Source organism: Mchenga conophoros, linkage group LG6 (assembly GCF_057382185.1).
Source record: "Mchenga conophoros isolate Kocher_MC1m ecotype Shallow Benthic linkage group LG6, M_conophoros_male_GT1.1, whole genome shotgun sequence".
Taxonomy (NCBI): domain Eukaryota; kingdom Metazoa; phylum Chordata; class Actinopteri; order Cichliformes; family Cichlidae; genus Mchenga; species Mchenga conophoros.
The window spans coordinates 35,556,241-35,570,241 of NC_140531.1; the positions used below are offsets into that span (position 1 = coordinate 35,556,241).

The 14,001-nt window shown below is 39.9% G+C and overlaps 1 protein-coding gene across 3 annotated transcripts in view; it reads left to right on the forward strand.

Annotated features, from left to right (window-relative positions):
- myh11a (myosin, heavy chain 11a, smooth muscle) overlaps positions 1-14,001 on the forward strand; it is a 33,043-nt gene that overhangs the window by 5,024 nt on the left and 14,018 nt on the right. For 2 of the 3 annotated variants that reach the window (XM_085277760.1, XM_085277762.1), the window contains exons 4-7: positions 7,721-7,748; positions 11,108-11,207; positions 11,325-11,351; positions 13,815-13,907. In XM_085277760.1, the coding sequence (XP_085133886.1) occupies positions 7,721-7,748; positions 11,108-11,207; positions 11,325-11,351; positions 13,815-13,907 (248 nt within the window). The remainder of the gene's footprint in view (positions 1-7,720; positions 7,749-11,107; positions 11,208-11,324; positions 11,352-13,814; positions 13,908-14,001) is intronic. The other variant, XM_085277761.1, reaches the window with a different exon arrangement.

Here is a 14,001-nt window from a genome sequence, read left to right on the forward strand (position 1 = left end):
GCCAGATGTACACCAAGGAACCGGAAGCTGCTCACTCTCTCCACAGCAGCGCCGTTGATGGTGATGGGGGTGTGTACTTCTCTGCACCTCCGGAAGTCCACTATCAACTCCTTTGTCTTTGCGACGTTGAGGGTGAGATGGTTGTCTTGACACCAGTGGGTCAGGGCGCTGACCTCCTCCCTGTAAGCCGTCTCATCACCGTTGGTGATAAGACCCACCACTGTAGTGTCGTCCGCAAACTTCACAATGATGTTGGAGCTGTTAGTGGCTGTGCAGTCGTAGGTGTAGAGTGAGTACAGGAGAGGGCTCAATACACACCCCTGTGGAGCACCAGTGTTCAGTGTGATGGGGGATGAGGTGATGCTGCCCAGTCTGACCACTTGGCGTCTGTCAGACAGGAAGTTAAGGATCCAGCTGCAGAGGGAGCTGCTCAGTCCTAGATCCTGCAGTTTCCTGTCCAGCTTCGAGGGAACGATGGTATTGAATGCTGAGCTGTAATCTACAAACAGCATCCTCACATACGTGTCTCTCTTCTCCAGGTGTGACAGGGCAGTGTGTAGTGTCAGGGCTATGGCATCATCAGTGGACCTGTTGTGGCGGTATGCGAACTGTAGAGGGTCCAGTGAGTCGGGTAGTGCAGAGCAGATGAAGTCCCTGACCAGCTTCTCGAAGCATTTGCTTACGATGGGGGTCAGGGCTAAAGGTCGCCAGTCGTTCAATGAGGAGATGGTGGAGGATTTGGGTACAGGGACGATGGTGGCCATTTTGAAGCAGGCTGGGACTACAGACAGAGAGAGGGAAAGGTTGAAGATGTGCGTGAACACTCCAGCCAGCTGAGCCGCGCATGACTTGAGGACGCGGCCGGGAATCCCGTCCGGACCAGTAGCTTTGCGTGCGTTCACCTTCCTGAAGCTTCCAGGTTTTCTAAAGATCTTTTATAGTTTTTCTCTGGACATTGGCTACCTTTTGTTGTTGTTGTTGTTTTGTTTATTAAGCCTAGTATTGGTTCCCTGGCATCCAGTATAAAAGCATAACTGAATAGAAAGACACACAATTGAATGTAATCAGTCACTGACTGGCCTCCCCAGGGCCCAAACTTCAACATTTTTAAAGCAGTGTGGGATAATCTTGGAAAACAACAGAACAAAAGTCAGGCAACACCCAAAGAAGAGCTTTGAATGTCCTTCAAGAAACCTGGAGAACTATTCTTGAAGCTTAATTAAAGACATTACAAGAACAGCCTGACCCTGGTAGCTCAGGCTGTGTTGAATGATGAAGGAGGTCATACCAAATATATGCAAACTCGGTTTTTGCTTTATATACTGAATATAAATGAATAAATTCAGAATTGTTTCAATAAATTGCTGTAGCTATTTTACTAGGAACTTTTGACTTTTGCACAGCACATGCTGAGATGGGCTACAACATTTATAAACTAAAATGATCAGATCAAAATGATAAATAATAACAAACTGAGACAAGAAAGCAACAAACGTAAGTATATCTTCAGCAGGCCTCACACATAACTGAATAAAATCTGCAGGCGTTAGCTGCTGAAGCTCTTAAGTAAGCTGTGTCAAATTGAGCTGTTTGTTGGCAGCTTTAAGAGCTTGTTGTGGGTGAGTTGTGGTGGCTCTTGGTGACGACAGGCTTATCACACTGTCATGTTGACAAAGTGGTTGACAAAACAGCAAATTAATCCATGAAACTGATGGCTTAAAATGCAGAGCCATGTTTATAATGTAGTGAGAACAAAAAATACACTCATTAAAATGTAAAATGGTATGAAAAACAACTCCAAAATAGTATTTTGGTCTCATAGAGGTGATGGTAGCAGTCTTGGTCATGCTTACAGTAAATGTCCCTGCAGTGATTCAGAGTGGCTGGTTTCCCATAGAATCAGAGTCTGTGTTTCCAGGGGGTCTTGCCCACTGGATTTTATGTTGATATGACGATGTGTTCTCTCAGAGGACTTGACATCTGGATTGTGAGATGGTTGAGAGATGGGTGGAGGGCAATAAAACATTTCCTGTTTCAGAAAACCCTCTTGCTTATTTAAAAAAAATTCTTAGGGAGTGTAAATGCCAAAGATTTAACAAGTTTATTGGTCCTATTAAATGAGCCTGAGACTTTTGTCCTTTGGTTTGAGGAGTTTCCTTCCTAAACAGGATGTTTAGACAGGAGTTACTGTAATTTAGAGAGTTATTGTTTGGAAACCATCAAAGAAAGTTGTGTTATAATTTCTTCCACTACTGTACAGGCCTCACACATACATGCACAGCTGTCAATTCTGATAGGGTCATTATTACAGTATTGAAGTACACACCTGAATGAACTTTGAATTTCAATGCTAAAAAGCTTGAAGAGATCCAAACAAGTAATCAGGTACTCTAAAGCTCTGTATTTTGTTGTCATTATAATTCCTTTAGAGAGTATGTGATTCACACTGTGATATACAAAGCAAAATAATTGTTCTAGGATGTAAGCCAACAACTTGAAACTATATTTCTTTACCCGGGGTACTTTTGTTTGAGAAAATGTCAGTAGCATCGAGACCACCAACCTCTGACACCCTCTCAGACTGTTCCCGGCAGCTTTAGGTTCCTACATTCATCACTTAATCTATTTGTGTTGACAATGCTGCATGAAATGTATGGACAGCCCATGCATGAGTACGGAGCCCTGCAAGGGATATTGGAGAAAAAAAAATTAAGATGAACTTTTGCCAGATCTTGCAAACGTTTTGCGAGATCTCACAAAGTAGGCCGCATCCTTCAGAGGCCACCAGCTCGAAGCTGACCAGGAGGTCGAGGCATGATGTGCCAGGAGTGCGGTGTTCCCCCCGGCTCTAGTGGGCCTCGACCTCCCGGTCAGCTTTGAGCTGGTGGGTAACAGACGTCTCCAAAAACGTCGGAGCACTTTTGCAAATATGTGATGTCTTGATAAACCAAGCAGATATTTGAAGTTTACACAGCTACATTTTGTGACCCATAAAGACTAATATTAAAACTAAGTAGCTGCCTCCATTGTTGGATACTGAAATTGGCTAGACCGCGCTATGAATTCTGGGATAGGTTGGGCCACGAAGGATACACCGACTTGGCCTTCAAATGCGACCTGCGAAGGATTTGTGGAGGAAGACTTTTTAAATATCTCCCCAATTATATCAAGACTGATGCAAACATATCGAGATAAGTTTGCATCACTGGGGTCAAAGCTGAGTGTAGCCAGGAGCTGTCTGTATTTGTGTCTGTGTGATGCACTTATGTAGTTTATGGATGAAGCTTGTGCATCCAGTTTGCTGGCTCTACCAGATATAGTCACATCAGGCTTTAAAAAAACTAACAGACAGCTATAAACCATAGTGGAAGTTCAAAATGCAAGTCCACAAAACAGGGAGTTGCAAGTCCACGTATATATCGCATTACGCATTACGATCAACGATGACTGATCAAAGAAAATAAAGAAGCCTATCAAATGTGACCGTGCCGATATGTAGAACAAATTTGGAAATAGATATACTGAAACACCAGTTTGTCTTCAATTTGCTAAATTTGTTTGGCAATGACAATATAAATAACTTAATTGGTCTTTGATAAAGCAACTTAATGCTTTCTAATGCTTTTCTGTTACTAATAAGGTGTACGCACTGAGTGATTTAACGTTACAACAAACCAGGATACAGGAAAATACCTCATAAGCTATAGTTTGTAAACACAGCATCAAGAGTAAACAAGAAGAAGGGAGGATTGGTGTTTATGTGGCGTTTGGATTATACATCTTCTGTTCATCTCTGAGAACGAACGCTGGAACATAGCAGATGCTGTTCAGTCTGTGTCTGTATGTGCAGAAGAAAAAAATGTTTTGATTTGCTGCATTTATTTCAGACTAAACATTTTTTTCGGACTTATCATATATGTGACAGTAGATATTTAAGCTTGGACCACCCATTTAGCTGTCACGTTTTAACAACTGGGACTTAAAGTGCTTGAGTAAAGAAATCAAGATAAGTCGGCAGCGAAAAATAAGAACAAAAAAAAACCACAAAGAGAAATATAAAGAAAAGCATAGAAAAGACAAGAAACAATTAATCAAAAATATATTCATTCTTTAAAAATAACAAAATGTCTCAAGTCTCGTGGAAAGGTGAAAGAGACTGTCTCATATGGGTTTAAGTGAACTCATGATACGTTTTCCTCGTGCTTATTTTCTATCACTGTTACTGTTACAATGGTGATGATTATGTTAAATGAAATTTCAAGTAATCCATGTGAGCCCAAAGTTCAGGCTTCGAACTATTCTCAGGCCGTTTGTCCTGCTCTTAGACCTGCATGATGTCAGCGAGACTGGATATCTTTAATATGATGATCTAAGACACACAGCGCAGGCTGTTACCACATAAAGTCCCACCTACCTGATGTTTAAACTTTCTGTTTATAAGGCAGGGGCAGTCAGAGGACAGTTGGTTTAAATGGAAGGGATGGCAGCTAAACAGCTTGATTTGAGACAACAAGATCCAGTGTTATTTTGAAATGTGAATCATGTGGTTCAGGAATAAGAATAGCTCATGGAGTGTGAAATCAGTATGATAGGTCCTGTTTAATTTTTAAAGCTGGGGGAAAAGTATCAGTTTGAGAGGGGCAGCGAGTCAGAGGAAGGTTGTCTTAAAGGCAACTTTAATGAGGGTCATGGTTTAGATAAATAAGAGTGATTTTGAGCTGTAATGTAAAGCTACTGTAGTGGAATAAAAAAGGAACTGGAAACGAGCATAGCTGTAGCTCAGGTGGCAGAGCAGGTTAGCCACTAATCAGAAGGTCGGTGGTTCGATCCCAGGCTGCCTCCTGGCTGCATGCCAAATATCCTTGGGCAAGATACTAACCTTGTTTGCCTGCTGGTGGTGGTCAGAGAGCCCGGTGGCGCCAGTGTCCGGCAGCCTTGCCTTTGTCAGTGTGCCCCAGGGCAGCTGTGGCTACAATGTAGCTTGCCATTGCCTGTGTGTGAATGGGTGAATGACTGAATGTAGTGTAAAGTGTAAAGCAGGAACTGAGTAAAGTGCTATACAAATGCAGGCCATTTACATTAAAGTCTCCTTTTGATTCATAGGGTCTGATTGCTTGAAGCGTAGTCTTTTTCATAATTTAAACCTTTACAATATCAATGTCTCAAGGGTTCTCTATACACCAAAATAATATAAGAAAAACTATGACTGCCAGGGAGTTGTTATTGTTGATGCTTTGGTAGGATTTCCCATGAAGTTGTGACTAATGAAGCAGGATGTTCTACACTGAGTGCTGTAGTATGAACAATTCACATGTAAACTGGAAGTGGTGCATAACTGAAGCAAATCCAGATAAGTCTCCTAAGCTCTGAAACATTCCTTCTTCAGTCTTGGCCAAGATCCCATTCCTCCAAAATTGTACTTTGGTCTTTGATGTCCGGGAGATAAAAATGTAAATTCCCGTGGGGAGTTTTCTGTCCCCAGCAGCAGATGATTGACATGCTGTCCTTCCGTGCTCACAGTATATTTACTGGTGCAGAGACTCATATAATCAGATTTAATTCTCGTGACTTAATTAGGTTCACAGATTTTTTAAGTCTCATTCACTAATGTGAGTGCATGTTGTTTTTGGATTTGTTACAAGAATTCACAAATCTGGCCACCTTACTCTCTCTCTCTCTCTATGTGTGTTGCTGTCTTGCACTCTGCCTTAATTAGGAAGTGCAGAGAGGGAACAGGGTACATTTCGTCTGTATGTAAGGAATGAATCCAGTGGAACAGCAGCCAAACTGGAGTTCACATGGAGAAAAGGCATCCACCCCAGTTTACAGTTCAATGGAGGCTGGACACTGTATCTGTGTGTGCAGAATAGAATAGAATAGCCCTTTATTGTCACTGTACTTGTTCGACGAAATTATGAGTGCTCCACCCTAATTGTGCAGGAGTGTGCTGCTGGTTTATCTTGTGTGTGCGTGTGTGTGTGTGTACTTGTATGTGTGTGTCTTGGGGACCGCTTTAAATTTTCCACCTCTAAAGAGAGGACAGTTTGGCAAAGTGAAAACTCAATTTATGAAACACCTTCAAAGAGTTTTGTTGAGACTAAGGTTGATGTAATGATGCAACAGGGTTAGAGAGGAGCGGTTAGACTAATTTCTGTTGAACAAGATCACATTAAGCCCAGTTTAATCTCAAGTGCCAGACAAGTTAAGTTGTTGTAGTACCACCAACATTTTTCCTTTCTTTAGTAGAAAGAAGTTCATTAAACATTAGACAATTAAATATAGAGTATCTGTTAAAATCAATAGACAGTAAACATCATCATATCGTGTGAGACAGCTTTTCCACCTTCAGTTAGTCTACTGTCACTAAAAAGAAATGTTTTGGATACGTCTCCAAGGCTAGCTATCTTACTTCAGGCTACAGGCTATGGGGGCTATAAAATTGAAAACAATTAGTGCTTTGGTTTGTGACGTTATCCATTCTGTCAGTGCAATGTTTCCTGGTGCAATAAATGGGGAAAAATTTCCAAAAATGATGCCCTCCTCTCTTGCAATTTTAATTTTCTATGCAGTGGGTCAGATTGGACAATAGATATAAAAGAGAGGAAGTGCCTTAAACATTTCTTTCTAAAAGGTAGAAAGGTAGTGACTCCTCTAGTTGAAAAAAGATGATGTCCAGTATAAGAAAACTACTTACACTCTGACCTCAGTAAAGACTGTACTGATGAGTGCATGAACTCAGTTCAAGTCTTATGGAATACAGCAGTATCAGGAAGGACATTAAAGCAGGGTATGTTTAGGGGGGACCATATAAATGTTCACAGGCCCTCATGTCTGGTTTAAAAGAAATTGGAAATTGTGTGGCTCAAAGTTTCAGAGATGAAATTTCACAAATCAGTGGGTGACATCATGGTCGCTATGTCCATGTTTTATATAGTCTATGGAACTCTTTGGGAGACGTTTGACACCACAGAGATGGAGTGAAGTGTCAGTAAATAACCTCACAAAGTTAGACATGTCATTAGATTTGTGTCCTGGACATGTGGATGATAATCAAAATGAAAATGACATTCTTCAGTGTCAGAATGAGGAATTGTCTCCCGTCATTCACCCTACCCTGGGTCATTTTTGTTGCACAGTTGCATAGAGGTTTATGAGGCTGCCTAGTATGCCATTTGTTCTGTTCTGATCACAAATGCCCAGAAAAGTTATCTCTCTTTCAGCAACGTGCACCATACTCCCCCAGGGGTGGTTTGTACTGAAGTATACAGTTACAGTTTAGCCTTATATGGTCTTCGTGTAATCTCCCTGGAGTATTTTTGGAGACAGTCTAATGACTCATTGTTTTTGCGCATTCAGAGTTCATTTTCATGTGTAAAAATCAAAGTATTTTTAAGAGTTACATGTTTTCTTTGGCACAAGGGAGTAAATCACAAAGCCTAGCTGGTGTTTTAAGTTTGACAGTAGATTGATCTTTATTGCTGGAGAATTACATGTGGTTTCACAGTAGTGCATTTGACTACTTTGCATGGTGAATATAAGTGGTAGAAAGAAAAGAAAGAAAATAAAAGTCCCTCATGTCTATCATGCACAATAAAAATTACAAATGTATTCTACAGTTACTGCAAATTTATTTAGCTGTATCATGAATTTTATGTTTAAAAGTATTCAACATAAGTTGTAATAAAAATAATCTAACACTGACTCTCTCTTGATTCTACAGATCGTGAAGACCAGTCCATTCTCTGCACGTAAGTGAAAATCTCTCTCCTCCATGCTCACCTGTTCCATCTCTGCATGTTTGTTTTTTTACATTTTAAACATCACATAAAAGCAGGAGTGAATGCTACATCTGTTTGTGTGCAAGAACAGTTACATAATGCTTGTGTAAACATAGATCTAAACAGACGAAATACCTTTTTGGTCTCTCAGCACCGTTTCAACCATTAGTGCCAAAAAGAAATGATTTTGTTTGTCGGATTTTGTTACCATGGAGTCATCTTGTATTCAAAGACAGCTAAACTGGATGTGCTTTAATGCTTTTACGGTGCTCCCAGAGGCCCCTCTCTCCTCTCAGACCCTTACTCAGGAAGTATGCCCTGGATCCTGATGGGAGAACCAGATTAGCTCTGCAAATGTTTTGGCTCTATTTTGTTTGTTTATTTGTTCTAAACTAATTATTGAGAACTTTGACTGGGCAATTGGACATCCAGGGACAAACGGCCTCATTTTGTCTCTTAATGATAGCTTGATATTTGGACTGGCCTGAACTGAACTGTACTTTTAATTTATAGTAAACAAAGTGAGTTAATTAGTTTTTCTTTGTGTGCTGGAGTGACTTCACGTTTTGTCATGTACCATTTTAAATTAGTTGCACAATATAATCTTGCTGTTTATACATGTATATCTCAGTCATAAATGTAATTTAATAAAGACAATCACAAGAATAACCTTCTACACAAGAAGGTTAATTTACATGAGGCCATATTTAAAACTGTTTAAAGTTTTGTACGCAGAGCCGAAACACCATCAGCTTGGAACATCAACTCCTTGCACTTTTTAAGATTTCTGAGCCCCATCAGGCCTTTGGACCCATAAAAGGCAAAAATGTTTCAGCAATGATACGTGGAATTTCATTTATGACATTCTTCCTTGTGGGTGGATGCACTTGTGTTTAATTGCTTTGTATGCTTTGTGGTATTGTTTTTACAACAATCTATTATGGGCCGCTTGCATCTTAATGATTTTTAGTGAAAGCACTTTTTAATGTTGTGACTGGAGACTTGTGTGTGTGATTTTAAGCTGTTAATTAGTTGGGAAATTACACAGAGTGACATTTCTGTCACAAATTTCATATACTTCCTCTGTGGATGGACATGCACCGTTTTACCATGTCTGAAATCTGGTGAAGGCAAAAGAGGATTCAAAAGCATGACTTTTGAAAGTGAAGGTTAGAGTAATCAAACAAACAAAAATAGACTAAGGGTCGACTAAATAAGTGGATCCGGATGACCAAAAAAAGGGAACTAAACTTGAGGAATAGGCTTGAACATTAGAGAAACGTTGAATGGCAGACAAGAAGATCCAAACTAAATACTACAAAGAGGAATAGATAACAGGACGCAGGTGAAGCAAATCAAGATACAGACAGTAATTACAGTGTTATTAATACAAAATACCAAAACAGTTTCAAACCTATTATAACAAAATTAAAACGGCTCCAGTCTGGACTTTTATTTGTGGGTTTGATTATATCTTAAAATGATTCCTACTGTATCTTCTGGTTGCTGAGTCCTGATGAATGTATTATTTATTGTATTTCCCTGATTGCTCCATATAATAGTAAAAACGTGCCATGGGAAATAGTTGGGATGCTAAGAAATTTTTGGCATTTCAGCTTCACAAGGTCACCAGTTTCTTTTGTCTGCTGTTCAGTATATTTTCATGAAAAACAGACTGATGGGACAAGAATATTCACTATACTTCTGACTAGCTTAGGGCTCAAAGTTATAAATTTTTTAATGAGGAACGCCAAATATTTAGCCTTCCTGTCTGTTCTTGTAATTTTGATTTGTCAATCTAATAAAAAAGGGTGTGCAATTCATTTTCTCAAGGGGCCTCAAGTTCTCAAGAAACTGGAACTGCTGTGGAAGATCACATTAATATGCTGAACTCTGCTCAGTGTTAATTTTATCACTTTTGTCCACAGTCCCAGTTTCTCATGGGGCCCCCCTGGGAAAAATGATTGCCCACCTCTTCTTTAAAAGACGATACTACTTCCCTGATATTCAGTGACACATGTACACTTGTAAAATGTAGAAAAAATTGATGTTTTTATGAAATTAAATTCCCAAATATTAGAAATGCGGCCATCCATTCTGTAATCGTTCATACCCTTTCAAATAATCTTATAACAGCAAGTGAAACCTGTGCTGCTTACTGTGGATAAGCCGGATGAGACAGCTTGATAAACTATCAGGAAAAAAATCCCAACAGAATTTGCTCTGCACTAACAGCTGCCTGCAATAGCAGCCTGGATGTCATATATCCTTAGCAGACCTGAGCAGGACTGAGTAATTACACTCCTCTTTATGCTGCCAGGCCCTAACACAGTGAGCATCCGATGCCTTTTATGGACCCATGACCGAGCATGTCTGTGTGTTCTGGCTAGTGGCTGATGGCTCTGGGATCATTCAACTTTATTTGAAGTAGCCAAGTTCATTTTCGGGGAATAAATTGCATCGTCTCGCTTATGTTTAAGTAATTAGATGCCTTTCAAGCATACAGTAGCACGTTTTAGATTTTTGTCTAGTCTAAGGGTCGTTGTCATATAACTTTCATCAAGTTATCAGGTATATAAACGAATATAAGAAGTATATTAACATGAAATATCGGGTCACATTCTAAGAGCTAGCTCGGCTCTAGTGGAATGGTTGCATGAAATACTCCCTCCTGTCTCTTCGGGTGCATCTTAAAACCGATTCTTATATAGTGCCTTTCTAGTCTCCCAGAGTACTCAAAGCACTTTGTACAACATGCCGCATTCACCCATTCACACAAGCACTGTCTTCTATGTTTTTAAATGCTTTCTAACTAGCATTCACACACATTCATACTCCAATGGATTCATCGGAGAACAACTTAGGGCTAATATCTTGCCCAAGGATATTTGACATGCAGACTAGGGGGAGTCAGAGTTCGAACCCCCAACCTTCCGATCGGTAGACGACCTTGTTAGACTTAACTAGAGTAACTCTGAATGAGTTAAATTTGGAAATCTTATAATCGGTCTCAGACAACTTTCTTCCCTTATGAACAACAGGTGAGTAGCATCAGTATGCACAAATAAGAAAAAGGGTAATAAATCCCTTTTAAAATAACCTTTTCCCTGAAACTGTGTAGATTATCACAGGACCTGTGTGTAGTATACAGTCTGAACAATAACATTATGCTTTGTGTCAGGCACAGTTATCTCTGCAGCACATGATTTCCATTCAATTAAACTGGGTTACTGAAGTGTGAACAGAAACCTGTCAGTATTGCTTATCTTCATTGTCCTCTCTCCTTCTCTATTTCTTTTTCAATCCCACTGTAACTTTTTCCTCCCTAGTGGAGAGTCTGGTGCTGGGAAGACAGAAAACACCAAGAAAGTCATCCAGTATTTGGCTGTTGTGGCCTCCTCGCACAAAGGCAAGAAAGACAGCAGTGCTGTAAGTATCTGTGTAAAGAAACCATGATAGTTAGGATCTGTCAGCCAGTTCCCTCACTCTTAATGACATAGGAAACTACCCAGTTTAATCCTGTATATTACCATTTCCTCCAAATAGCAACATGCAGGATCACAGTTGGCTTACGTGAGTAAAGGGGAATGCCCGGAGTGTGTTTTTCTGTGTGGTTTTCATGTGTGTGTTCCTTCTTTAGGTTAGAAAAGTGCATGAAGATTGATAGTGTCACTGTTGCCCCCGAAATACCTGTTTTTCTACTGATTTTGCTTACACCAAAAGTACAGATGCCAAATGTTACTTTCCTTCTGTTAGATGGTGTTTACCCTAATATTCATCATCAAACAAAGTTTATTAAGGCTGCATGATCATCAGATTACTGAATCTCAGTCACATTTCAAACCTTGTGTTGTTCAGTGGCAGATATCCAGTTTTGCCTTCTCCTCAAGCGGTTCATTACGTTCAGTTTTTTGACCTCCATCTTCTTTAGACACCCTTTCACTGCCAGTGGAGATTATATGCAAGCCTCCCCGACAGTGAAAGGGTCTCTCACAGATCACAGTGTGAGCATGCCCTGTTTTTACCTATCAAACACCAGTCGCCCCCTTCCTTCCTTCCTTCCCTCCCTTACTTCCTCATCCGACTGCCAGTGGGCCTGACGTGGGCCGTGAGGCTGTCCTGTAACTTTTACTTTGTGGAGTTTTTAAAACTCAGTTTGGGAAACTCTGTTGACTTTTAAACATTGTGACTTCACTAAAATCAGCAACAAACTTGAAGCTTTCACAAAAAATAAAAAAATTATTTTAACGGTACTTCAGCTCAAACCTCACAAGTTGATGTTGCTGTTCTGGTGCTCGGGTAATAATTGGAAAAAGTCAGTCAAAGCAACGCTTCCCTTTGGCTCTGACCCTGCTCACTCAGAAGGTCTTTGCTCCCAGAGGAATAATTATCTCTGGACACTGTCCTCTATAGGACCTTGAGGCTCCCATGGACTGCCTGTGCAGAAATAGCATTGGATTAAACTCTTTTTTTTCTGCTTTCTCTTACTTCCGCTCATTCTCAAGCACTTTTTTAGCAGTTTCTCCTAATCTGTACTCTTAGATATTTGTATTTAAACTATGTCTCAAGGATCAGTCTTTCCCACCAGCTGTAACTTTCTCTTTCATGCTGTCTTGCTTTGCATCTTTTTTCCTTTTCTATTTTCTCATTTTTCCTTCAGAGACTTAAATAAACAGGACCTTCTTCTCTGCTTTGCCACCTCTGAACTGCATCTCATCAGCGGGTCTGTATCCTCCTGTTTTTTTCTTACATATAATATAAATACTTGGCTTTTAATTGAGGACACAACTTTTCCCAAATTAAAGCATTTTTCTAAGAGGCAAATTCCAAAATTATTTTAGTTCTCTTTTTTAAATTTTCCCATGTTCCTTTGAAATGTCTATATGTCTGTTTGGTTTGCTAAAGCAAGCTTAAAATATCTGTCAAAATATCACTAGTTTTGCCAAATTTCACATAAAAATACAGTATGAAGTGAAATAATGTGAAAACCGGGAATATTACTTCAATTCACATTCAGTCAGTATTGGCTACGTCTTTTACTTATTATCATTATTTCTATTTTTAATTACGGCTGTGGCTGACCTCCATATTTGTCAGTGAGTTCCAAAAACAGTCCTCTAATATATGGAAAAATATATATCAGCATTAGTAAAAACATCTGTAAACCACATATTTTGAAACTGAGCTTAACGAATTCACACAAGTTGGCAAACAGCTTCACATGGCTATCGTTTGTCTTCATTATCTTTGTGCTACAAGTCGTGCTCCTTTCTCTTCTTCCTAGCTTTAGCTCACTTACAGTGTTGCTAAGGGAGGTGTTTTTAAGCAAGAGAGGTTAGGTAGAGGTCTACAGCGCCCGACCTGGATACAGACTAGGACAGACCACTTTGATCAGGTGGATTAACTCAATGCAGAGTGACGGGGTGTCTGCCTCATTTACTGACTATCGCCCAGCTCCACCTGCATCTACAGTCTCTGCAGTCACGCTGGAAGCAAATCGCATCTCCAGTAGGATGTTTCTGAATCAGAATCATTTTGATTTGCCAACGCACTGAATAAAAAAAACTTTGTTGGAATATTTTCACAGCTTTTCAGCTGGTATTTGGAAGCCTGTGACCCAACATAACCCACCTCATCCATCTCAGCCTCTGATCTTCGTCATCAACAACAGCTTCTCTGGATTTTAACAGTTTCTCAGAACTGATGGAGGAGTGTTTTGGTCATGTCTGTGTTATGTAATCCATCCAGTATTCATCAGAAAATCAAAGAAGACTACAGTGAAATTATTATATTAACCTTTTGTAACTTGATATAAATGTACTTGTCCAAATATTCATTGTTTAGTGAGGACCCGTGCCCTTCGTCTTGTTTTCTGCCTTTTTTCCCTTGTCACTGATGATATTCTGGTAGACCTGCGCTAACCTATCAATACTGACCCTATACTACTTCATCCCCACCAAACTCCAACTCCACTGCATCACAAGCAGCGAATCAGTCCTTCTTAGTCACATTTTTCTGTGTTGCTGTCATCACTAGGGGGAGCTGGAGAAGCAACTCCTGCAGGCCAATCCTATCCTGGAGGCCTTTGGAAATGCTAAGACCATCAAAAATGACAACTCCTCAAGATTTGTGAGTTTTGTGAAGTTATAGAATGCATTGTTTAGATGTTTTCTTAGTTATATTTTTTGCACGTATCGTGATCTCACTTCTCATTTATCTCTCT